Below are 24,660 nucleotides of genomic sequence, written 5' to 3' on the forward strand. Positions count from 1 at the left end.
GAACCATCAAGATGCTCCTCACACATTAACCCTTTCATTTCCAGAATCATTCTTGTGAACCTGCTCTGGCCCATCTCCAATGTCAGCACATCTTTTCTTAGATAAGGGGCCCAAAACAGCTTATAATACACCAAGTGTGGCCTGAACAATGCTTTATAAAGGCTCAGGTTTCCATCTTAAGGGCTGACAGAAAGTGATTGCAGGCTTTGTGAAAGAATAGGCCTTTGCACACTTCGCCCAAAGCTGGCCAGTGGTGTAGTGCCATCAGCACCAAAGGTGAGTGGTCCTGGGTTCAGATTCAGCTGATTCCTTGCAGGCTTTCCATCTGTGCTGGGTTGAGCGTTGAGCTAGCAACTTGGCTTCATAAAAAAGAGACAAAATGGTAAAGAAGTGGCAAGGTTGCCACCCGATGCAACACAGGGCACAGCACTTCTACTAATACCCTATAAATTCCTAAAGCAGGTCTCCAATTTGTCTGCTCATCTTAAATAAATGGTTTGGCCAAGTATACATTCACACAAAGCAACAAGCAGGCACATTCAAACTAGGAGGGAACAGTGTCCTGAGAGCAGAGCTGCCTGGCCATCTGAAAGCAAAGTGTGGGTGTTAAGAAATGTGAGGGGAGGCATGGTTGGTCAGTGCATCACTATTGTAGAGCGAGCGACCCAGGTTTAATTCCCGCTACTGCCTATAAGGAGTTTGTACATTCTCCCTGTGACTGTGTGGGTTTCCTCAAACATTCCAAAGATGTATTGTTAGTAGGTTAATTGGTCACATAGTTGTAACTGGACAGCATGGGTTCATTGGGCCAGAAGGGTTCAATACCATGCTCTATCTCTGAATAAAATAAAGAGAAAATAACCTCAAAGTCAAAGTACATTTGTTATCAAAGAATGTACACCATATACAACCTTGAGATTTGTCTCCTTACAGGCAGCAACTAAACAAAGAGACCCATTAAAAAAAAAGTTCATCAAGTACCCAACATGCAGGAAAGAAACAAATTGTGCTAACAACACAAGCAAGCAAACAACTGAAATTCACACCAGTGAGTCCACACAACCACGAAGTCAGTCAGCACTGCAGCTAATTCAGGAGCCCATTAGTTGCAAGCCACAGCCTCAGTTCACCGCGGAGATGGGTAAACCCCATGAAGCAGTGAACTGAACCAGCCCTGACACCCTGACCTTTTCAACCTGGCCCGGACACTTCGACACACTCTTGGACCTGGACTCAGCTGCCTCAATTCAGCCTGTACCCGACTCTCCGATTTAGACCGATGCTTAAATCAATCAGACCTTGGATTGGTCCTTGTTCTTAGAACCAGGCCCTACCACTTCAATATGCTCTCAGGCCTGGGCCCTATTGCCTTGATTCAGACTGTAACCAAACTTTCCAATTCGGCCTGGCACCTAAATAGATCAAGCATCCAATCTTTTCTTGCTCTCGGACCTGGGCCCCACTGCATCAATTCTGCCTTGCCTCCGCTAGCCTCACCTCAGTTCTGCCACATCAAATCACCACCAAGTCCGCACCAGCAATCGGCCAATGTTGGCTCATTCTCCGCTCTTGGGCTTGGGCCCTGCCACCTCGATTCAGCCTGTACACACCATACCACAACCATCCTGCACCTTCGAAACTTCAGTTTATACCGCAAAAAATACCAGGTCATACAGACAGCTCAAAAGCTCAACTCTGAAAGAGAAGTTACAGGCTATTGACTGCAGTGATCGTTTACCAGAAAAAGTAGTTGGTAGCAACACACACAAAGTGATGGAGGAACTTAGAAGGCCAGGCAGCATCTATGGAAAAGAGCACAGTCGACATTTCTGGCCGAGACCCTTCAGCAAGACTGGAGAGAAAAAGACGAGGAGTCAGAGGAAGCAGGTGAAGGGAGGGGAGGAAGAAACACATGGTGATAGGTGAAACCGGTGGAGGAAGGGGTGAAGTAAACAGCTAGGAAGTCGATTCGTGAAAGAGATAAAGGGCTCGAGAAGGGGGAATCTGATAGGAGAGGATAGAGGCCGTGGAAGAAAGAAAAGGGGGAGGAGCACCAGAGGGAGGGGATGGGCAGGTACGGAGATAAGGTGAGAGAGGGAAATAGGAATAGGGAATGGAGAAGGGGGTGGCGGGGCATTACTGGAAGTTTGAGAAATCGATGTGCATGCCATCAGGTTGGAGACTATCCAGCAAGAATATGAGGCGTTGGTCCTCCAACCTGAGTGTGGCCTCATTGTGACGGTACAGGAAGCCATGGACTGAATGTAGGAATAGAAATGGGACGTGGAATTAAAATGGATGGTCATTGTTAGATCCCGCCTTTTCTGGTAGGTGCTTGGCAAATCGGTCTTCCAATCTACGTCAGGTCTCACCGATATACAGGAGGCCACACTGGGAGCACTGGACACAGCATATGACCCCAACAGACTCACAGGTGAAGTGTCACCTCACCTGGAAGGACTGTTTGTGGCCCTGAATGGTAGTGAGGGAAGAGGTGTAGGGGCAGGTGTAGCACTTATTCCGCTTGCAAGGATAAATGAGATCAGTGAGAGGGACGAATGGACAAGGGAGCTGCATAGGGAGCGAATCCTGCAGAAAGCAGAAAGTGGGGGAGAGGGAAAGATGTCCTTAGTGGTGGGATCCCACCGGAGCCGGCGGAAGTTACGGAGAATTATGTGCTGGACGGTGAGGCTGGTGGGGTGGTAGGTGAGGACAAAAGGAATCCTATCCCTGGTGGGGTGCTGTGAGGATGGGGTGAGGGCAGACAAGCATGAAATGGAAGAGATGTGATTGAGGGCAGCATTGATGGTGGAGGAAGGACATCTCCTTAGATCTGAAATGAAAAGCCTCAACCTGAGAGCAGATGCAGTGGAGATGGAGGAATTGAGAGAAGGGGATGGCATTCTTACAAGTAACAGGGTGGGAAGAGTACAGTCCAGATAGCCATGAGAGTCAGTGGGTTTATAGCAGATATCAATAGATAAGCTGTCTCCAGAGATAGAGACAGAGAGATCAAGAAAGAGCAGGGAAGTGTCAGAAATGGACCAGGTAAATTTGAGGGCAGGGTGTAAGTCGGAGGTAAAGTTGATGATGTTGACAAGCTCTGCATGGGTGCAAGAAGCAGCACCAATGCAGTCGTCGATGTAGTGTAGGAAAAGTTGGGGAGTGATACAGTGTAGGCTTGGAACATAGACTGTTCCATTTAGCTGACAAAAGGCAGGCATTAGCTGGCACCCATGTGAGTACCCATGGCTACACCTTTTGTTTGAAGGAACAGGGAGGAGCCGAAGGAGAAATTATTTAGAGTGAGGTCCAGTTCTGCCAGATGAAGGAGAGTGGTGGTAGAGTTGAAATAAAATCTCCTTCTATTTAACGTAATAATGATTACTCTGGAAAACCAACAATAACATATTAATGCATAAAAATATTTTTTAATGTCAAAATTCAAAGAAGGGGAATCCATAAAATTTCCCATTGCCTTTGAACCCAATAATAGCAAGTCAGCCCAACAAGAGGCACTGAAATCCAAATTCACCTTTCAGAATAAATTTGTGAAAGCTGCAGCTTCTATAAAGTAGCCCAATAAATTTTGATATATCGTGGAGACATTGAGACATTCACTGAGGTAAAGGCATAGCAAATAATGAGAGAATGAACAGCACTTTTACATTAATCTACCTCTAGCCGGAAACCGGCATGAACCAAATGCGAGGAAAGCAAAATGGGGAAACACTGCTTGCTGCATTTCTCGTATTGATGACAGGCATCGTTGTGAGGTATTTTTCAATGGATTTTCTTTTTTTTTGTGGAAACTGCACATAATATGACACATCAGGCCTTTTTGTAAAAGTCCTATCCAATTGGTCCTAGTCTGTTCTAATTCTACAGAATGCATTTTTGTTTCCTATCATGTTTTCAAGCAACACATTGCAAAATGCTGGAATAGCTGCGATACTTATGCATTCGGGATGAACATAATTGAAATGCTAGTACAGAGTTCAACATTAATTAAGTGAGACATCACACAATAACTTTGATGTGAGACCTACTGGGATCAATAACAGTAAACATTTAAAGACATTCCAAAGATGTGTAAACAGAACAGGTCATTTTTACTTCTAATCCTCATAGATTCTACCATACACAGGTAGAATTTCTTGTAACAGTGACCAAAAAGTAACTTGGGAACAAAAATAATAATGAATATAAAAAATGAAGCAAAGTGAAACAGAAAATAAGAGTTCTGTAGATTGGGATGCATATGTGAGCAATAGCTTTAGAACAGAGAAATAGGAGCTGGAATAGCTCATTGGGGCCTTTGGCTCTGCCATTCATCAAGATCACAGTTATCTCCTATCTCTACAATTTTTCCAACTTCTGACCCAAGTCCAATCATAAGATTTAAAAGGGACTTGAGGGGCAACTTTTTCACACAGATGGTGGTGTGTATATGGAATGAGCTGTCAAAGGAAGTGGTTAATGCAAGGCAGATACATTGTCATGATTTCAGAAGCACGTGGATAGGTACATGCAGGGGTGGGGTTTAGAGGGATATTGGCCGAATGCAGGAAATTGGGACTAGATGGGTGAGTACTCACTGGACTAAGGGGCTGGTTATTGTGCTGTATTGCTCTAAATGAAAATGTCTCTAAATAAGCACTATCTAATAATGACTGAAAAATCACACTGATAATAATTAGACTACATTTCTACTCACCAAAACTAGTGGTTCGATTTGCCAGGCTGGTGTAAGAAGGTCCTCCAGGGGAAGACGTAGACACTGGACTGGAGAGGGGGCTGAAAGTAGCTGGGTCTGCAGGAAAACTATGACTTGATCCCATGGCAAAAGGTGGTGACTGTCCCTTACTGGATTGGGAGGCCACTTGCTGAAAAAGGTGATAATGTCATTTTAAAAATTACAACTAAAGACCACAAAAATGTAAATGTACAGAACATTTTTAAATATAATATCAGCAAGATTAAATAAAATATGAACTGAACATAATGGAGCTCTGGGTTATTGAAAAGATCAAATAATGCAAGTAGCAAAATAACCAAAAGCAAGACTGAACCACTGATTATTTTCTAATTAACAATAAATCTTTCCACGGCCTAGTACACATCAGACCTGGGTAAAGGTGCAACTCTTTTAAGATTTTCACCTTGCATAGTGAAAGGATACTCCTTTTGTTTTGGTTATACAAAGGGTTTCAGTTATTCCCAGGAGTTGGTGAAGACACTGTATACTTTCTAAGAAGGCTTTCAGAATATTCTTGAAAAGTTGTGACAGAACTCAGAATAGAGACTGACATCTTTGAATGATGTGAGCAACACCAACCATAACACTTTATCTTTTCTTGACCTCACTGGAGCCTTGGATTCCACTGGTCAACAGATCCTGAGGATTAACTCCTCAAATTTAACGGAACAGAGAACAGTACAGGACAGGAACAGGCTCTCTAGCCCACCTCGTCAGCACTACCCAGGATACCTTAAACTAATATCATCTGCTTGCACATGGTCTGCATCCTCTTTTCCTCGCTTGTTCACTAAACCTAGCCTCTGAACTATTGCTTTGTATCTGCTTCTACCAACTCCCTGACAGTGTGCTCCAGGCAACTACAACTGTTTACAGTATGTAAAAAAAAATGCCCCGTGAATCTCCTTTTAACTCATGCATCTCATTTACATTTCTGCTTTGTAAAAAAGGCTCTATCTATCCTATCTATGCCTTTCATGATTTTTACATGTTTCTTTCAGTTGGTCCCTCAACTTCAGATACTCCATAGAAAACAATCCAAGTTTGTTGTAAGACCATACGCCATAGGAGCAGAATTAGGATATGCAGCCCACTGAGTCTGCTCTGCCATTCAATCATGGCTGATTTAAGAAAGGATCTCGTGTATTCCCGGTGTATATTACAGTAAAACTTTTCTTTGGCTTCCAGCTGGGTACAAGTATCAATTATAACCAACGTTCTGACATCACACTCTGCCTTCTTCATCAGGGATGACGCCTGGGCACGTCTAGTCCGTGGTATTTACACCCTTGTAGTCTGTTCTCCCTGATTGGTTAGTTCGCATCCATTCAATCCACCTGTACAGGAGGAATGGTTTGCACCTGAACTGGAGGGGGATTCATACTCTAGTGGGAAGATTTGCTAGTGCTGCATGGGGTGGGGGTTGGGGTGGTGGGAACCAGAGTGCCAGAACAAACAGTAGAGAGTTTGTGGAGAAAGATGTTGATAAAGGTGGATGAGTTTAAGGAATGGATCAGCATGTGGATATGTAGCCACTAGTGAGACTTGGTTGCAGGAGGGACAGGAAGGGCAGCTCATTGTTCTGGCATTCTGTTCTTTTAGATGTGACAGAGTGGGAGAGAACAAAGGGGGAGGGTGGTATTACCAGTCAGGGAAAATGTCACAGCAGTGCTCAGACAAGACAGACAGGAGGCTTCATGGGTAGAAGACCACACAACAGTCCACAGGATTTAGAGGAGCAGATTTGAACAGAGATTGCAGATTGTTGCAAGAAACATAAGGTTGTGATAGTAGGGGATTTTAACTTTCCACATATTGACTGGGACTCCCATACTGTAAAAGAGCTGGATGGGAAAGAGTTTGTCAAATGAGTTCAGGAACCTTTCTTTAATCAGTACATAGAGGTTCCAACCAGAGAGAATGTGATACTAAATCTCCTATTAGCGAATAAGGTAGGGCAGGCGATATGATTATGAAGACACGTAGTCCTCTTTTATTGTCATTTAGTAATGAATGCATTAAGAAATGATACATTATTTCCTCCGGTGTGATATCACAAAACACAGGACAAACCAAGACTGAAAAAACTGACAAAACCACATAATTATAACACATAGTTACAAACAGTGTAACAATACCATAACTCGATGAAGAAATCCGTGAGCACAGTAAAGTTCAAAGTTTCTCAAATGTCCCACATCTCACACAGACGGGAGAAGGAAGAAAAACTCTCCCTGCCATGCTGACCACAATCCGACTCTGAGTCACCCGAAAACTTTGAGCTCTGATCAGCTCTCTGACACCAAGTACTGAGCGCCATCTCTGTCCGAACAATTCGACCACCTTCTCGGTCGCCAAAAGCAGGCAAGGCCAGGGATTTTGAGGCCTACCCTCTGAAAGATTCACAACCACACAGATAGAAGTTTGTGTATGGGATCACTTTGCATCTAGTGACCATAATGCCATTAGTTTCAAAATAATTATGGAAAGGAGTAGGTCTGGTCCTCGGGTTGAGATTCTAAATTGGAGAAAGGTCAGTTTGTTGGTGTCAGAAAGGATTGTGGATTGGGACAGGTTATTTTCTGGCAAAGATGTACTTGGTAAGCAGGACGCCTTCAAAGGTGAAATTTTGAGCGTACAAAGTTAGTATATTCTTGTCAGAATAAAAGATAAGCATAACAGGTGTAGGAAACATTCGTTTTCGAGAAACATTGAGGCCCTGGTTTAGACAAAAGGAGGTACGTAGCAGGTATAGGCAGGCAGTAACAAATGAGGTACTTGAGGAGTATAAGAAATGCAAGCGAGCACTCAAATAGTAAATCAGGAAGGCTAAAAGAAGACATGAGATTGCTCTAGCAGACAAGGCGAAGGAGACTCCTAAGGGTTTCTACAGATATATTAAGAGCAAAATGATAGCAAGGGACAAAATTTGTCCTCTAGAAGATCAGAGTGGTCATCCATGCACGGAGCCCAAATAGATGGAGGAGATCTTAAGTGGATGTTTTGCATCTGTATTTACTCGGGAGATGGACAGAGTCCCTGAGGAAATGCAGCAGGGAGGTCATGGACCCTATACAGATTACAGAGGAAGAGGTGTTTGCTGTCTTGAGGCAAATTAGGGTGAATAAATCCCCAGGGCCTGAGAATGTATCCCCTCAGGCCCTGTGGGAGGCTAGTGCAGAAATTGCAGTGACCCTAGCAGAGCTATTTAAACATCCTCAGCCTAGGGCGAGGAGTCAGAGTGTTGAAGGATCACTAACGTTGTTCCGTTGTTTAAGAAAGGTTCTAGAATAAGCTAGAAAATTACAGTCCGGTGACCCTGACATCAGCAGTGGGAAGATTATTGGAAGGCATTCTAAGGAACCCGATATCTAAGTATTTGGATAGACATGGACTGATTAGCGATTATTGGCTTTGTGCATGGTAAGTCACGCCTAACCAATCTTACAGAGTTTTGTGAGAAAATTATCAAGAAAGTTGATGAAGGCAAGGCAGTGGATGTTGTCTACATGGACTTCAGCAAGGCATTTGACAAAGTCTCATAATTTCTTGGGATTGGTTCAAAAAGTTTTAGTCGCTTGGCATTCAAGATAAGGTAGTAAATTGGACTATGCATTGGTTTCGAGGAAGAAGCCCGAGAGTAGTTGTAGATGGTTGACTCTCTGACTGGAAGCCTGTGAATAGTGGTGTGCTGCATGGATCGGTGCTGGCTTGGTTGATGTTTGTTATCTGTATCAACAATCTGGATAATAAAGTGGTAAACTGGATCAGCAAATTTGCGGATGACACCAAGATTGGGGATGTAGTGGACAGCGAGGAAGACTATCAAAGCTTGCAGCAGGATCTGGACTAACTGGTGAAATGGGCTGAGAAATGGCAGATGGAGTTTATTGCAGACAGTGTAAGGTGTTGCACTTTGGGAGAACCAACTAGGGCAGGTCTTACAGGATGAGCAGTAGGGCACTGAGGAGTGCCGTAGAACAGAAGGATCTGGGAATACAGATTTATAATTCATTGAAAGTTGCATCACAGGTAGATAGGGTTGTAAAGAAAGCTTTTGGCACATTGGCCTTCATAAATCAATGCACTGAGTACAGGAGTTGGGATGTTACGTTGAAATTGTATAAGACATTGGTGAGCCCTAATTTGGAGTATTGTGTCCAGTTTTGGTCACCTACCTATAGTTAACATACAAATAAGATTGAAAGAATGCAGAAAAAATTGACAAGAATGTTCCCGGGACTTGAAGAAATGAGTTACAGGGAAAGGCTGAATAGCTTAGGAATTTGTTCCCTAGACTGTAGAAGATTGAGGGGAGTTTTGACAGAGGTATACAAAATTATGAGGGATATAGATAGGGTAAATGCAAGCAGGCTTTTTCCACTGAAGTCTGGTGAGATTATGGGTTAAAGGTGAAAGATGAAATCTTTAAGGGGAACATGAGGGGGAAGTTCTTTACTCAGAAGGTGGTGACAGTGTGGAATGAGCTGCCAGTATAGTGGTGGATGTGGGGCTGATTTCAGCATTTAATAGTAATTTGGATAGGTACATGGATGGGAGTGGTATGGAGGGCTATGGTCCAGGCGCAGTTTTATGGGAAGAGGCAGATTACTGGTTCGGAAGAAAGGGCTGTTTCTGTGCTGTAGTGTTCTATAACTGTATGACCCACATTCTTGCTTATACAACAGATGGGGCACCATCAATGACAGGACGCCACTGTGGGGCTATTTCTTTTTTGAAAAATGCTGTACCTAACACACTTAACATTCACTGTGTAAGGACAACATCCTGTCAAAAAAAATCTAAGTGATCAGCTACGCAATTATTAAGAATTGTTATTATAGTGGTAAATAAAATCACGTCTCATAGTCTCAATCTCGACTATTTCAAGGACTTTGTAATTGAGAATGATGAACAGTTTAAATGCTTGCTGTTACACACAGAGGTCAGATGGCTCTCAAAAGGAAACTGCCTGAGATGCTTTTATGTGCTTTTTAAAATTGTAATATAACTCTTTGAAGAGTTGAATGCTTCATTCAGTAATCAACTCAAGAATATTAGGGATGACATTGCTTATTTGTCAGAATTATTGGCAAAGTTTAATAAAATCAACCTCCAACTACAAGGAGATGATGTGAATCTTATTAAAAGTCAAATCAGCTGCCTCTACATTTCTGTCGAAATTAAGGCCACTTAGTTCCAACATTGGCCATCACGACCTTTTCCAATTTCTGAGCCTTTCTGAGTTGGAAGAGAAAGGAAGAATACCAGATGGCGATCTTCAAGTTTACTGTGCCCACATGGGTGAGCTGTATGAAGACATGTCAGAGATTTCAGGATCTTCTCTTGATCCAAATTCCAGATTAGGTAATAAATTCATTCCAGTTGTAATGAGGAAATAACAGGAAGGATGGAAGAAGAACTGATCTTGCTACAATATGATTTTGAGCTGATGCTGAGGTTCAAAGAAAATCATATCAAGACTTTTGGTTGCAGAAAGAAGTCTCTGAACGCTATCCCTCACTGTGGAAAAAGCTCAGGAAGTTATTTATAGCCTTTCCAACACCAGTGGAGTGCAACTTCAGTACAGCCATCCAACTCCTTTTAAAGCAACGAAACAAGACAGCAAATTACTGAATATAGGGATTTGGGACTCCTTCTGAGTGACATTCAGCTTGATGTTGAGAACCTCTTATCACTACACCAAGCCCATCCATCTCATTGAAAGATGAATAAGGAATGAAGTGTGGACTAAAATTTAGTACACACTAAAATTGATGATGAGAATTGTTTTTTTTACTGTAATTAAAGAAATAATTTCATTTGTAGCCTTAAATAGATTTGAATATTTTTTACAATTACTTATCACTGTTTTGAATTTACATTTCCTCTTTTCCGTCACTATGCATTGTAAATCAAAATTCTTTATAGCTTTTACGTAATGGCCAGAAACGGAGAATGGGGTGCTGGGGATGTGGTCTGGGAGTCAATGGCATGGTAACCCAAAAAAGTTTGGGAATCACTGGTTTAGAACAAAGAGGGGAATCTCATTGAAACCTATCGACTATTGAAATGCCTAGATATAGTGAAGGTAGAGAGAATGTTTCCAGTAGTGGAGGAGTCCTTGACTAGAGGGCACAACCTCAGAATACAAGATCGTCCCTTTAGAACAAAGGTAAGGATGAATTTCTTTAGTTAGAGTGGTGCATCTGTGGAATTTATTGGCACGGATGGCTATGGAGGTCAAGTCATTAGGTATATTTAAAGTGGAAGTTGATAGGTTCTTGATTAGTAAGGGTAGCAAACGCTACAGGGTGAAGGCAGGAAAATGGGGTTGAGGGGCATAATATATCAGCCATGATGGAAGGGCAGAGCAGACTCAATGGGCCAAATGGCCTAATTCTGCTCCTATGTGTTATGATCTTAATCTGTGATCTTCTAAATTAAGTTTTCCAAATGATGATTTATATTGTTCCTCAGAATGGATTCCAACAATCTGTTCAACACCAAAATTAAATTAATTTAGCAGTGGTTACTTGCCATATGGCTACCTTTATTTAAAATGATATATTCCAACATGGTTAGTAGTGCTCCAGTCCTTGAGACGTAGTCAGAGCCTCTGCAGTTTCACTGGTTGTATATTTTAACAGCTTGACATAAATTTCACTTAGGCATGATGATCTATTCATTATTACTTTATCTAGGTTTACGTCTGTGATATTTCACACTCATTCACATTATTGCCCTGTTTTGTGAAGTTAGTTATTTTCTCACTCCTAAACTTTCTATTCTCTGAGATACTCTGTTGCATTAAGATCTCAATGTCTGACTTACTTCTCATTATTCCTTATCCTAACACCCTGCCATAAGGGATATCAATCTCAAATAGCATTGCCATTGGTGATTCCTCCAACAGCAACATCTTGGCGATCTCTAGAGGCACAAATGCATCATTCAGGAGAATGTAGTTGTTGTGTATGTGGCCAGTTTACACAACAAAGCTATAAATAAAACGCTGGAGACGGAAGCTAAATCAACAGGGTTCTTTACTAACTAAAACCGAACCCAACACACACGTACAGATCAATACGCACCTAATAGCGCATGCTCAATATGATGTATTACTACAACATAAAGCAGCCCTATATTATACAGTAGGCTATATGGTACACTCCTCCCCTTTTATTTTAATAGTGTATCAACTTTTTTTTAACTGGGGGCACTACGCTAAGCAAATATGTGTACCCTTAACATACAACGCTTACCAGTTGTTCACTTAGTAACTTAATAATATCAAATTATAATAAAGTAACGTAATAATAATAATTATAACTCAAGTCTTGGGGGGAGTCTCCTCTGCCTCTCTGGGTAACGTCTGCCCTGAAATGTTTGCTTTGGGGAAATAGTCTCCACAGGTACATCAGGTGGGTCCTCAGCACTGATAATAGGCTTATCTGTGGATGAGGCTTATGTGGTCACATCAAAAGTGTTTGTTTCTATGTCATGGGAGTCTGGGCAAGGTGTTGTTGAGTTTTTCACCTGAGCATCCAGGATTTGCTCCACATGATGTCTCCATACGTTCTCTCCCACCTGTACTCCATACGTCAGTGGTCCATCTACGGCGGAAATTGTATCCGGCTGCCACTTTCCAGTCCAGTAATCACATGCAAGAACTGACTATCCGACACTGAAGCTCTGTGTTGACTTAGCATTCAAGTGTTTGAACTGTCTGTTCTCCACATCATGCCGTACATCTGGTTTCAGAAGATCCATGCGGGACTTCAGGTTCCTGTTCAGAAACATCATCACTGGAGTCTGATTAATGGTTGCATGTACTGCATTACGAAAGGCAAGGAGGAAGTTGTCTATCTTGTGTTGCAGTGGTCAATTTTCGCTGTCCATTGCCTTGATGGCTTTCTTGAATGTCTGTACAAATCTTTCTGCCAAACCATTTGTAGATGGATGATAAGGGGCAGATGTAAAGTGCTTGATTCCATTGTTTTTCATAAAATTTTGGAATTCTTCAGAGACAAATTGTCGTCCATTGTCTGTGCAGGTTTGTTCTGGTATGCCATTCCTGGTGAACATGGCCCTCAGAACTGTAATGGTCTTTTCTGATGTGGTTGACTTCATTTTGATGACCTCTGGCCATTTGGAATGTGCTTTGACAGTGATTAAAAAAAGAGTCCATGAATGGTCCAGCAAAGTCCATGTGCACTCGCTGCCATGGTGATGAGGGCCACTCCCATGGATGGAGGAGGGCTTGTGGTGTTGTGTTCTGGATCTTTTGACATCCAGAGCAGTTCTTGGTCAAGTCCTCAAGCTGTTTATCGATTCCTGGCCATTACACATAGGCACAGGCAAGACTTTTCATCTTCACGGTACCCAGGTGCCCCTCGTGCAGTTCCTCCAACACTCTGGTGCGTAGCTTGGGAGGAATCACAACTTGTGAGCCACACAATTAGTGTTCCTCGACACAATGACAACTGTTCCTTCCTCGCTGAGAAGGCTGGAAACAGTGTGTTACCCCGCGTTGGCCATCCCTTTACCATGATATCATGCACTGTTGACAACGTAGGGTCATTGCGTGTTTCCCTTTTAATAAGGCTGTTTGTTACTGGTAATCGTTCAACTATTGTTGTGTGAAAGACCTCTGCTGAATCTATTTGCGTAGTTACCTCAGAAGTGGGCAGCGGTAAATGTGACAAACCATCTGCGTTGCCATGTTGCTTGGTCCCCTTGTGTTCAATGTCATACCTGTGACCTCCTAAGAAAAGGGACCATCGCTGCAGCCTTTGTGCTGTCATCACTGGAACACCTTTCCTTGGGTTGAAGACTGACACGAGAGGCTGATGGTCAGTCAACAGAGTAAACTTTTGGCCATACAGGTAGTGACTGAATTCCTTGACTCCCCACACGAGGTTTAGGGCATCTCTGTCAATCTGTGCATAGCTGCGTTCAGCCGAAGTTAGTGTTCTTGAGGCAAAGGCTATTGGTCTTTCCGAGCCATCTGGAAACTTGTGCGATAAAACAACTCCTATCCCGGGGGTGAGGCATCACAAGCTAGTGGGATAAGTAAGGAAGGGTCAAAGCGCGCGAGCACCCCTTCTGAAGTTATGAGTCTTTTAGTTTCTTGAAATGCTTTCTCACAGCTCTCAGTCTACTTCCATTATGTCCCTGCCTGTAATAATGCATTTAGTGGGTGTAGGACTGTGGATAGGTTAGGCAAGAATTTGTGGTATTAGTTCACTAGACCAAGATATGCTCTCAGCTGAGACACATTTTCAGGTGGTCGTGCCTTAAACACCGCTTCTATCCTGTCTTGAGAAATGCGTAAGCCATCCTTGTTGATCACATGCACACAGTATGAAATTTCCTTTTTGAAAAACTCACATTTCTGTCAAGTAGCTCTAAGCCCATATTCTCGTAACCTGGTGAGCACTTGGTTTAGGTCAGAAAGATGTTCGTCGTCATCCTTGCCGGTGACAATGATGTCATCCAGGTTACACTGAGTCCCCGGAATCCCCTGCAGAACCTGGTCCATTGCCCTTTGCCAGATTGCAGGCACTGACGCTATCCCAAACACCAACCTGTTGTACTGGTAAAGTCCTTTCTGCGTATTTATTGTCAGGTATTTCATGGATGCTTCCTCGATTTCCATTTGGAGGTAAGCCTGGGTCAAATCAATTTTTGTGAAATGTTCCCTTCCTGATAGGGAAGCAAAAATGTCCTCAATATGGGGTAAGAGATACTGTACTGTGCGGAGCACTGGGTTGACAGTCACTTTAAAGTCGCCGCATATGCGCACCTTGCTTGGTTTTCCTGGTTTTGTGCTGGAGGTTTTCTTCATCACTGGAACAATGGACGTGGCCCATTCACTCCAATCCACCTTTGACAGGACCCCAGTCTGCTCCAGATTTTTCCGCTCTGTCTCTACTGTAGGACGGATTACATATGGTTCTGGTCCGGCCTTGTAAAATTTTGGACATGCATTTTCCTCAACCTCAGTCTTTGCCTTCATGCCCTGAAGTGTTCCTATTCCTTTCATGGACACTTCCTCAGAGTCAGCAAGTATTTACAACAGTCTCTTAAATGTAGCCTTGATGCCCACCTTTGCTGACACATCTGGTGCCTTGATGATGTGCCAATCCAACTGAATCTTCCTCAGCCATTCACGTCCCAGCAACAGTGGTCCTCCATTTTTCAGTACACAGAGGTTCAGCTGCTGTGTTTCATCTCCATAGGTCACTGTCACACTAATTTTACCTTTGGGATGCACTTTCTGTCCTGTGTAAGTTTTTAGCAGTAGTTCAGTTCGTTTCAGAGGTATGTGAGAAATAGTCAATTGTAGTCGTGTACAGAGATTACTGTTAAAGCTGAGCCTGTGTCCAACTCCATTTTCAGTCTCACACCTGCCACTTGTGCCACTAATCCATATTACTCTTTGATCATGTGTCTTTCACACTGTGAAGTTGCAGACAAGACAATTCACTTTTGTCAGCACTGTTTTCTTTCATTTTGTGCACATTGTTGTATTTTCCTTTCTGGGGTTTCTTGTTTCTCTGTATTTTGTCCTTTTTCTGCTGTTTACTAGCTTTGCATACTCTGCCTATGTGGCCCTGTTTGCCACAGTTTCTGCATTCTTTATCTTTAAACCAACAATCATCAGGGTCATGTGACCTGTTCCCACAACGGTAACATTTCTTTCCTTCATTTCTGTTCAGTGACATTTTATTTGTGGCATATTCCAGAGATTTTTGTTGTATCTCAGAAGCACCTCATGCGGCTATTTCTAATAATATTGAGATGTTTAGCACTATCTCCAATGTAAGGTCTTTTTCACACAGGAGCTTCTTCTGTGTGGTTTCACAGTGCATGCCACACCTAACCGGTCCCTCAATGCGTCTGATAGACCAGCTCCAAATTGACAATGCTCTGATAATTTGTGCAATTCAACACAATATTCAGAAATGCTTTCATTTTTGCTCTGATTCCATTTATGGAATTTAAATCTTTCAGCAATGACCAGTGGTTTGGGGTTTAAGTGCTGTTGTAGCAGGCCGTATGTTTTCGCGCCCATTACACTAAGGCTACGTCCACACTGGACTGGATAATTTTGAAAACGCCGGTTCTGCGTAAAAACGATAGGTGTCCACACCAGGCGTTTTTGAAAATACCTCCGTCCACATTAAAACGGGTATTTGGGTGAATCTCCTCTCACTGGGCATGTGTAGGACATATCTATAGAAAACAAGCGAAGAGGAAATGGTATACTATTTCCATTTCCGCGGCAGCGTTGTGCTATTTCCATTGGTTAAAAGCTAGAGTACCTACAACAACAGCGAAAGTAAGTTTTCAACAACGTCTTCGAGAATACAAAGAAAACCTCCGCTGGAAAAAGCAGACTCGACTTCTTTGTTTGGACAGACGATGAAGTTGAGCTGCTTCTGTGAGTTACAAACGACTACAAAGTCAGCAAAGCAGTGGAGAACGTGGACAACAGGAATTCTGCAGATGCTGGAAATTCAAGCAACACACATAAAAGTTGCTGGTGAACTCAGCAGGCCAGGCAGCATCTCTAGGAAGAGGTGCAGTCGACGTTTCAGGCCGAGACCCTTCGTCAGGACTAACTGAAGGAAGAGTGAGTAAGGGATTTGAAAGTTGGAGGGGGAGGGGGAGATCCAAAATGATAGGAGAAGACAGGAGGGGGTGGGATGGAGCCAAGAGCTGGACAGGTGACAGGCAAAAGGGATACGAAAGGATCATGGGACAGGAGGTCCGGGAAGAAAGACAGGGGGGGGGGGACCCAGAGGATGGGCAAGGGGTATATTCAGAGGGACAGAGGGAGGAAAAGGAGAGTGAGAGAAAGAATGTGTGTATAAAAATAAGTAACAGATGGGGTACGAGGGGGAGGTGGGGCATTAGCGGAAGTTAGAGAAGTCGATGTTCATGCCATCAGGTTGGAGGCTACCCAGACAGAATATAAGGTGTTGTTCCTCCAACTTGAGTGTGGCTTCATCTTTACAGTAGAGGAGGCCGTGGATAGACATGTCAGAATGGGAATGGGATGTGGAATTAAAATGTGTGGCCACTGGGAGATCCTGCTTTCTCTGGCCTCCCTTACCACCATTCAGGGCCCCAAACAGTCCTTCCAGGTGAGGCAACAGTTCACCTGTGAGTCAGCTGGGGTGATATACTGCGTCTGGTGCTCCCGATGTGGCCTTTTATATATTGGCGAGACCCGACGCAGACTGGGAGACCGCTTTGCTGAACATCTACGCTCTGTCCACCATGCATAATGGTTGAATCTTTTTAAGGGGAAGCCGACAATGAGGAGAGCGGAGATGCACAGAGCTATCATTGAGCATTATGTATCTAAAGGTGTGTTTCCCCACGGGGAGCTGGAGGTGGTGTCTATGAGCAAACCTGGTGGAGAAGCAGTGCAGCTGCAGATGGAAAAATTGAGACTCGAGCACGAGTTCCGAGTAAAGCAGCTAGAACGAGAAGAGAAAGAGAAGGAAAGGAAAGGGAGTTTGAGCTGGAGAAGTTAAGGATGACGTTAGAGAGGGGCCAAATGCCGAACCAAGGTGGAGGGTTCAGGGCGACCCAGGAGGTTAGGTTGGTTTCCCCACTTGAGGAGGCCGATGTTGATCGGTACTTTCTACATTTTGAAAAAGTTGCCGCAAGTCAGGACTGGCCGAGGGATAAGTGGGCTGTTTTGCTTCAGAGCATACTTAAGGGGAAAGCCCAGCAAGCTTACTCGGCATTGTCCGCAAAAGATGCCCAGAGGTATGATGTGGTGAAAGCGGCTATACTCAGGATTTACCAGTTGGTCCCAGAGGCATACTGGCAAAGGTTCTGGAATGTGAGGAAGCAGTGGGGTCGCATGTATTTACAGTTTGCCCATGAGATGCAGAAGTATTGTGAGCGTTGGTGCGCCTTGAAAGGGGTCACTGGGGATTATGACAGACTGCTACAGCTAATACTGATTGAGCAATTTAAAGGTTGTGTCCCTGAAGGTATGAGGCCCTATCTAGATGAGAAAGAGGAAGAAACCTTAGGCGCAACTGCTAAGTTAGCAGATGAGTACGCGTTAACACACAAAGCAAAGTTTACCCCAAGTAAAAGCTACCAGAAGGGTAGTCAAGAGGGCGGAGAAAGTTCGCCGGAAAAGCCAGAAAGTAGCCGGGGACTAGTGAGAAGGATAAGGAAGACAGGAAGCAGTGTGATAGGAAGTCTCCTGGGGTCGTATGCTATAATTGTGGGAAAGCCAGTCATATTGCGTCCAAGTGTTTTGCCCCAAAGAAGGAGACGGGGAAAGGAAAAACGACTCTGACTGGCTGTATTAAGCAGACAAACAAACCACTAGGGGAGAAGAGGTCTGACAAGAGTTCAGGAAGGGCACGAGAAGTTTACTTCAGCCAGATTGGTGTCTGTGAAGGAGGGGTCAAACCCAGTTCCAGTACGGATCTGGAGAGACACTGGGGCCTGTCAGTCATTGATCTTAAGGAGGGTGTTAGACTTTAGTTCAGAGACTGAGACTGGGGAGGTCAGTGTGATAAAAGGCATTGGGAAAGGGACTGAAGCAGTACCTTTGCACCAGATACACCTAAAAAGTGACTTGGTCTCCGGACTGGTCACGATAGGGGTGAGGCCCAAATTACCAATGGAAGACCTGGAGGTGTTACTCGGTAACGACCTTGCAGGTGCAGATGTGTACCCAGCAGCAAAGCTGACAAGCAAGCATGCTAGGACTGAGGACCCACCCATGGACTCACAGGTTTATCCCGTTTGCACAGTAACTTGGTGCATGTTCAGAAAGGCTGCCGAAGCGAATGTAGATTTAGCTGAGACGCTTTTACCAGCCTTGTACCAGGAGGGGTTAGAAAGTGAGAAGAAGGAGCATAGTGGAGCGGAAGAAAGTGAGGTAGATTTATCATTAGAGAGGAAGAAATTTATACAGGCACAGGAACAAGACGAGGAGCTGATGGTTTTGACGGAGACAGCTCTCTCTGAAGCAGAAATAAAAAGGGAACCAGTGGGCTATTATGTGAAAGAGGGAGTACTGATGAGGAAGTGGAGACCAAGTACCGTGCCCGCAGATGAGGAGTGGGGGGTGGTACACCAGGTGGTAGTGCCGAAAATTTATGGGGACGAGATTTTTAACTTGGCCCACAAAATACCCCTCGGTGGACATTCTGGGGGTGAGGAAAACAGTCGACAGAATTATGAAAGAGTTTTACTGGCCGAACATGAGGAAGGATATTATTGAATGTTGTAGACGGTCTCATTTATGTCAGATGCTAGGAAAGCCGAACCAGGTCCTGCCTAAAGCGCCCCTTCAACCGATACTCGCTTTCGGGGAACCTTTTTCCCGAATAATTGTGGATTTTGTCGGTCCCCTGCCTGGAACTGCGAGTGGGCGAGAGTATGTGATGACAATGATGTGCGCCGCCACCAGGTTTCCAGAGGCTGTGCCCCTGGCAAGCGTCAAGGCTCCCGCAATGGTAAAGGCGCTTGTGAAATTTTTCACTACAGTGGGGCTGCCCAGGGAAATCCAGTCAGATCAGGGGAGTGTCTTCACATCTCACACATTGCGACGGATGTTGGACGAAATGGGAGCAAAGCAGATTTTGGCCTCTGCGTACCATCCAGAGTCCCAAGGGGCGTTGGAAAGATTCCACGCAACATTAAAGACCACAATTAAAATTTATTGTCAAGAGAACGCTAGGGACTGGGATGACGCCTTGCCTCTTCTGCTATTTGCCGTAAGGGACACAGTTCAGGAGTCATTGGGGTTCAGCCCATTCGAGCTCGTCTTCAGTCATCGGCCCAGAGGACCCCTGACCTTACTGAAAGAGCAATGGTCCAGTCCAGCAGTACAAGTCAATGTGATTGATTATGTTTTAAAATTTCGTGAGAGGCTTAAAAGGATCTGTGACCTTGCCAAAGAAAATCTACGACACTCCCAAACCAAAATGAAACAGTGGTATGATAGACGTGCCCGCGAACAAGTGTTTCATGTGGGCGATCAGGTCTTAGTTCTGTTTCCAGTGGTAACCAACCCCCTCCAGGCGCTATTCCATGGTCCATACAAAGTGATTAAAAAGATAGACTCTTTGAATTATGTTATCTAAACACCAGACAGGTGTAAGCCAACCCAATTAGTACACATTAATATGTTAAAAGCTTACCACGATCAGAAAGCAGATCTAGTTGGTGTTATCACGAAAATTAATGAGGCTGGGGTGCCAAATGATAAGGGGACAACCCATCTTGAAACGATAAATATGGTGCCAACCAGATTGGAGAACTCTATTGTTTTGGCCAACTTCGCTGATAAGGTCTCTCACTTAACCCCCGAACAGAGCCAGCCGCTGATAAAGCTAATTAACCAGCATGCAGATGTGTGTCCGGATGTCCCGAGGCGATGCAAGGGGATGGTACATGATGTTGTTGTCACCTCAGACCAGCCTATTAAGGAACACCCCTATAGGATGAACTTGGAGAAGGGCAAGCTAGTGGAGAAAGAAATTGAACACATGCTAGCCACAGGTATTATTAGGCCATCCAAATCGGAATGGGCGTCTCCCTGTGTGGTTGTCCCGAAAATCGACGGGAGCATACGATACTGTACAGATTACAGAAAAGTGAACGCCATCACAAAAACTGATGCTTACCCCATCCAAAGGGCAGACAATTGCATCGATAAAGTGGGGAGAGCTAAGTACATCACAAAGATTGATTTGTTAAAAGGGTACTGGTGCGTTCCTTTAACCAACTGGGCTAGAGAAATCTCAGCATTTGTCACTCCATCTGGGTTATACGAGTATAATGTTTTACCTTTTGGCATGAAAAACGGCCCAGGGACCTTCCAAAGGATGATTAATTCAGTGATAAAAGGGTTAAAGAACACAGAAGCGTATATTGACGATTTAGTGGTCTGGAGTGACACGTGGGAGGAGCACATTGTGGCGGTAGAGGAACTGTTTAAACGGCTGTCTGAAGCCAACCTGACAGTGAACCTCGCAAAAAGTGAGTTCGGCCACACTCAAGTCACTTATCTGGGATATGTGGTAGGACAGGGGCAGCTGGCACCAATGCAGGCCAAGGAGCAGGCTATCTCTGAAGTTCCCATCCCGACGGACAAGAGAGCCCTGAGAGGTTCTTGGGGATGGTGGGGTACTATCGGAAGTTTTGCAAAAACTTTGCGGATATTACCCTCCCTCTTACTAAGCTATTGCCGAAGAATGTGAAGTTTGTGTGGAACAACCTTTGTCAACAAGCCTTCGAGAGTCTGAAGGTGATTCTGTGTCACCACCCTGTATTGAATTCGCCTGACTTTTCAAAACCCTTCTCCCTAGCAACAGATGCTAGCGACGAAGCGGCCGGGGCAGTGCTGTTGCAGACAGACAAAGAGGAGATCGTTCACCCAGTGGCTTATTTTTCTAAGAAGTTTAATGTCCATCAGAGAAATTATTCCACTGTGGAGAAGGAATTACTGGCAATCATACTAGCATTACAACATTTTGAGGTTTATATTTGTCCGGCACGGAAACCACTGATAATTTACACTGATCACAAGTGTTTTTGGCCACTATGAAGGATAAAAACAAACGCTTACAAACAGTTGGATCCTGGTCTTACAGGAATTTGATATTAGAATAAAACATATAAAAGGAACGGACAATGTGATTGCTGACTGTCTGTCAAGGTGTTAAAACTTGGAAGTTCTCTGTATTAGCCGAATAGCTGATGACTACCTGTATATTAGTGTGTATCTAATAATGTGCATTCATGCCCATAATTTTTACCCCGGTAAAAATCCTTTTAAGGGTGGGGGTATCATGTATGACGCCCAGCAGAGGTACCGGACGGATGATGCTAATGAGAGATAATGGAAAAACATTCAAAATGCTAATAAGAGAGAAGAGAGGGATTAACGGGAAAGGAACACAATTCAGCTATTGACAGACCGGTTGCTTTGAACCTGAACTGTCTGAGGTTTGATGGACAGGTGATACCCCAGCAGGGGGAGAAAAGGAGCAGGTTTGCTAAGGCACGAGATACGCCACGAGACCCCTGGAAGGAGCAGTGTGCCCCCACAAGCGGTGAGAGTTTGGAGGTCCAGTTCGCGGGAACCAACCAGAGGCTCACAGGGTGTAAAAGTATGATCAGTGGGAATCTGGGGTGTGTGTCTGCCCTTGCCTGGATGCCGGGTGTGCGGAAGAACTATCATATCCGGAACGGAGGGGTCACAGCCGGTGACCACAGCGGGATAGAAGACATCAAAGGGTCTGCCCGAAACCAACTGCGAAGACATCCAAAAAGTCTGCCTGAAACCAAATTGTATCTCCCTCTCTCTCTCTCCAACGGTACGACAACAGCGATTACTGCGAACTGCACTAAACTGAACTGAACTCTGCTTCACTTAAGACTGATCATTTTACCCCTAGACTGTGATAGAGCTTGGTTGATTCCTATTACCCTAGCTCTGTGTATATGTGTGCATTATCATTGCTAACCTGTTACATTTATATCCTTACGATTAGTGTACTGTATTACTTATTTCTTTAATAAAACTTTATTAGTTCCTAGTAATCCAGATTCCAACGAGCGTTCCATTTCTGCTGGTTTGGTAACCCAGTTACGGGGTATGTAACATCTGGCATGTCATGACAGCGTTTTTAAAAAGCTCCGGTTACCCCGTACACACTACACCGTCCAACCGGCATTTGCAGATTTACACACTCTGGAGAGCGTTTTAGAAAAGCTCCATTTTCGGGGGAGGAAAACACCGTTTCAGTGTGGACGGAGGGTCAAAACGAAGAGAAAACTTTGGTTACCGATTTATCCTTAAGAGTACGTCCACACTACGCCGGATAACTTTGAAAACGCCGGTTTTGAGTAAAAACGACAGGCGTCCACACTAAGCGTTTTTCAAAATATCTCCGTCCACATTTAGACGGATATTTGGGCGAATCTCCTCCTACTGGGCATGCACAGGACACACAGCAAACAAGCGAAAAGGAAACGATAGACTTGGTGCGCGTTTGTCCAGTTACAGAGTAGAAAAACTTCAAAGGACTTGCTCTTGGCTCTCGCGCAGGAGGACTTAAAACTAAAAAAAACAAATACTGGAGCATATGGAGGCAACCAACAGGGAGATCACGGACAGTATGACCCAGCTGACGACGAACATTGAAGAACTGACCAACTCTGTTGCATTAATAAAGCACCTTGTTAAATGTATAAAACGTCTGCATCGGTGTTATCTTGTATTTCCATACAATGTTACATTAGGCTGTTACACATCTATTGTCAGAGAAGTACTTGCATAAGTAGGTGAACCACCTTCATACAAGCAAGGACAGAAAACAGGAAAAAGTGAGTATACTTATTTATTCAGTAAGCTATGGGTCAAAGTATTTGGTGAGTACATTTCTAACCCTCTTGGCTTCAGTCTCGTTGCCGTCTGTTCTGAAATTGTTAGGTGGTTGCGTTCAGGAAAACAACGAAATGCCGCGCTGCAGCTATCTGTTCTGACATGTCATGACAGGGTTTTTAAATAGTCAAAAAAGCTCACTTTACAATTTAACTCTCACGGGGTTCACACCAACTGCGCGTTATAACAGCTTGCGCAGTAACAAGCAGAAGCAGAAAAAACATTGTTGTTGTGGCAACACACATCAAAGTTGCTGGTGAACGCAGCAGGCCAGACAGCATCTGTAGGAAGAGGTACAGTCGACGTTTCAGGCCGAGACCCTTCGTCAGGACTAACTGAGGGAAGAGTGAGAAAGGGATTTGAAAGTTGGAGGGGGAGGGGGAGATCCAAAATGATAGGAGAAGACAGGAGGGGGAGGGATGGAGCCAAGAGCTGGACAGGTGATAGGCAAAAAGGGATACGAGAGGATCATGGGACAGGAGGTCCGGGAAGAAAGATGGGGGGGGAACCCAGAGGATGGGCAAGGGTATATTCAGAGGGACAGAGGGAGAAAAAGGAGAGAGAGAGAGAGAGAGAAAGAATGTGCGTATATAAATAAATAACGGATGGGGTACGAGGGGGAGGTGGGGCATCAGCGGAAGTTAGAGAAGTCGATGTTCATGCCATCAGGTTGGAGGCTACCCAGATGGAATATAAGGTGTTGTTCCTCCAACCTGAGTGTGGCTTTATCTTTACAGTAGAGGAGGCCATGGACAGACATGTCAGAATGGGAATGGGATGTGGAATTAAAATGTGTGGCCACTAGGAGATCAATTGTTGTTGTGGTGTTTTCATGACAGCATTTTTAAATCTCTCCGGTTACCCCGTACACACTACAACAGATATTCGGCGTTTTCAGATTTATTCACTCTGGAGATCGTTTCTGAAACTCTCCGTTTTTCTGAAAATCTCTGAAAAGCTTCGTTTTCAAAATTATCCGGCGTAGTGTGGACGTAGCCTAAGTAAGACGCTGGCTTTCTTTTCTTCATTAACATCGTAGCATCACAATATGACCCTATTCTTTCAATATAAGTTAAGCAGTTTTCAATGCCACTATCAAATGTTGTAATGGTTCCAATTAATGCCATCCTTGTTATGTTAATTTAGCGGGGCTCTTGTTAATTTAGCCCTGATCCCTTGTTTTCTTCTTGACTCACATGACCTTTCTTTTTTGCTAGCGTTGCAAGCGTACTCTGGGTAGATGCGCGTGTCGCTCCTTTTTTAAATCTCCTTTCTGGGGCAGGCAGACCCTCAGGCCCTGAGGTCAGCACCGGCTGTAGTCTCGGCTGGACGTGTTGTGGCTCCGACTGTGTCTCCCGCTTCCCTTCGGACTCATGGCCTTCTTCTCCTGCTCCTTTGCTTGTACCTAGTTCTCTTCTTCCAAGTGTCGTGTTCACTTATAACGCGGCGTTCCGAT

At 44.2% G+C, this 24,660-nt stretch overlaps 1 protein-coding gene across 7 annotated transcripts in view; it reads right to left on the minus strand.

Moving 5' to 3' along the window:
• The window catches only part of arnt2 (aryl-hydrocarbon receptor nuclear translocator 2), a 402,719-nt gene that overhangs the window by 51,107 nt on the left and 326,952 nt on the right, over positions 1-24,660 (minus strand). For all 7 annotated transcript variants that reach the window (XM_063065763.1, XM_063065762.1, XM_063065765.1 and 4 more), the window contains one exon: positions 4,718-4,886. In XM_063065763.1, coding sequence (XP_062921833.1) covers positions 4,718-4,886 — 169 coding nt within the window. The remainder of the gene's footprint in view (positions 1-4,717; positions 4,887-24,660) is intronic.

Source organism: Mobula hypostoma, chromosome 13, assembly GCF_963921235.1.
Source record: "Mobula hypostoma chromosome 13, sMobHyp1.1, whole genome shotgun sequence".
Taxonomy (NCBI): domain Eukaryota; kingdom Metazoa; phylum Chordata; class Chondrichthyes; order Myliobatiformes; family Myliobatidae; genus Mobula; species Mobula hypostoma.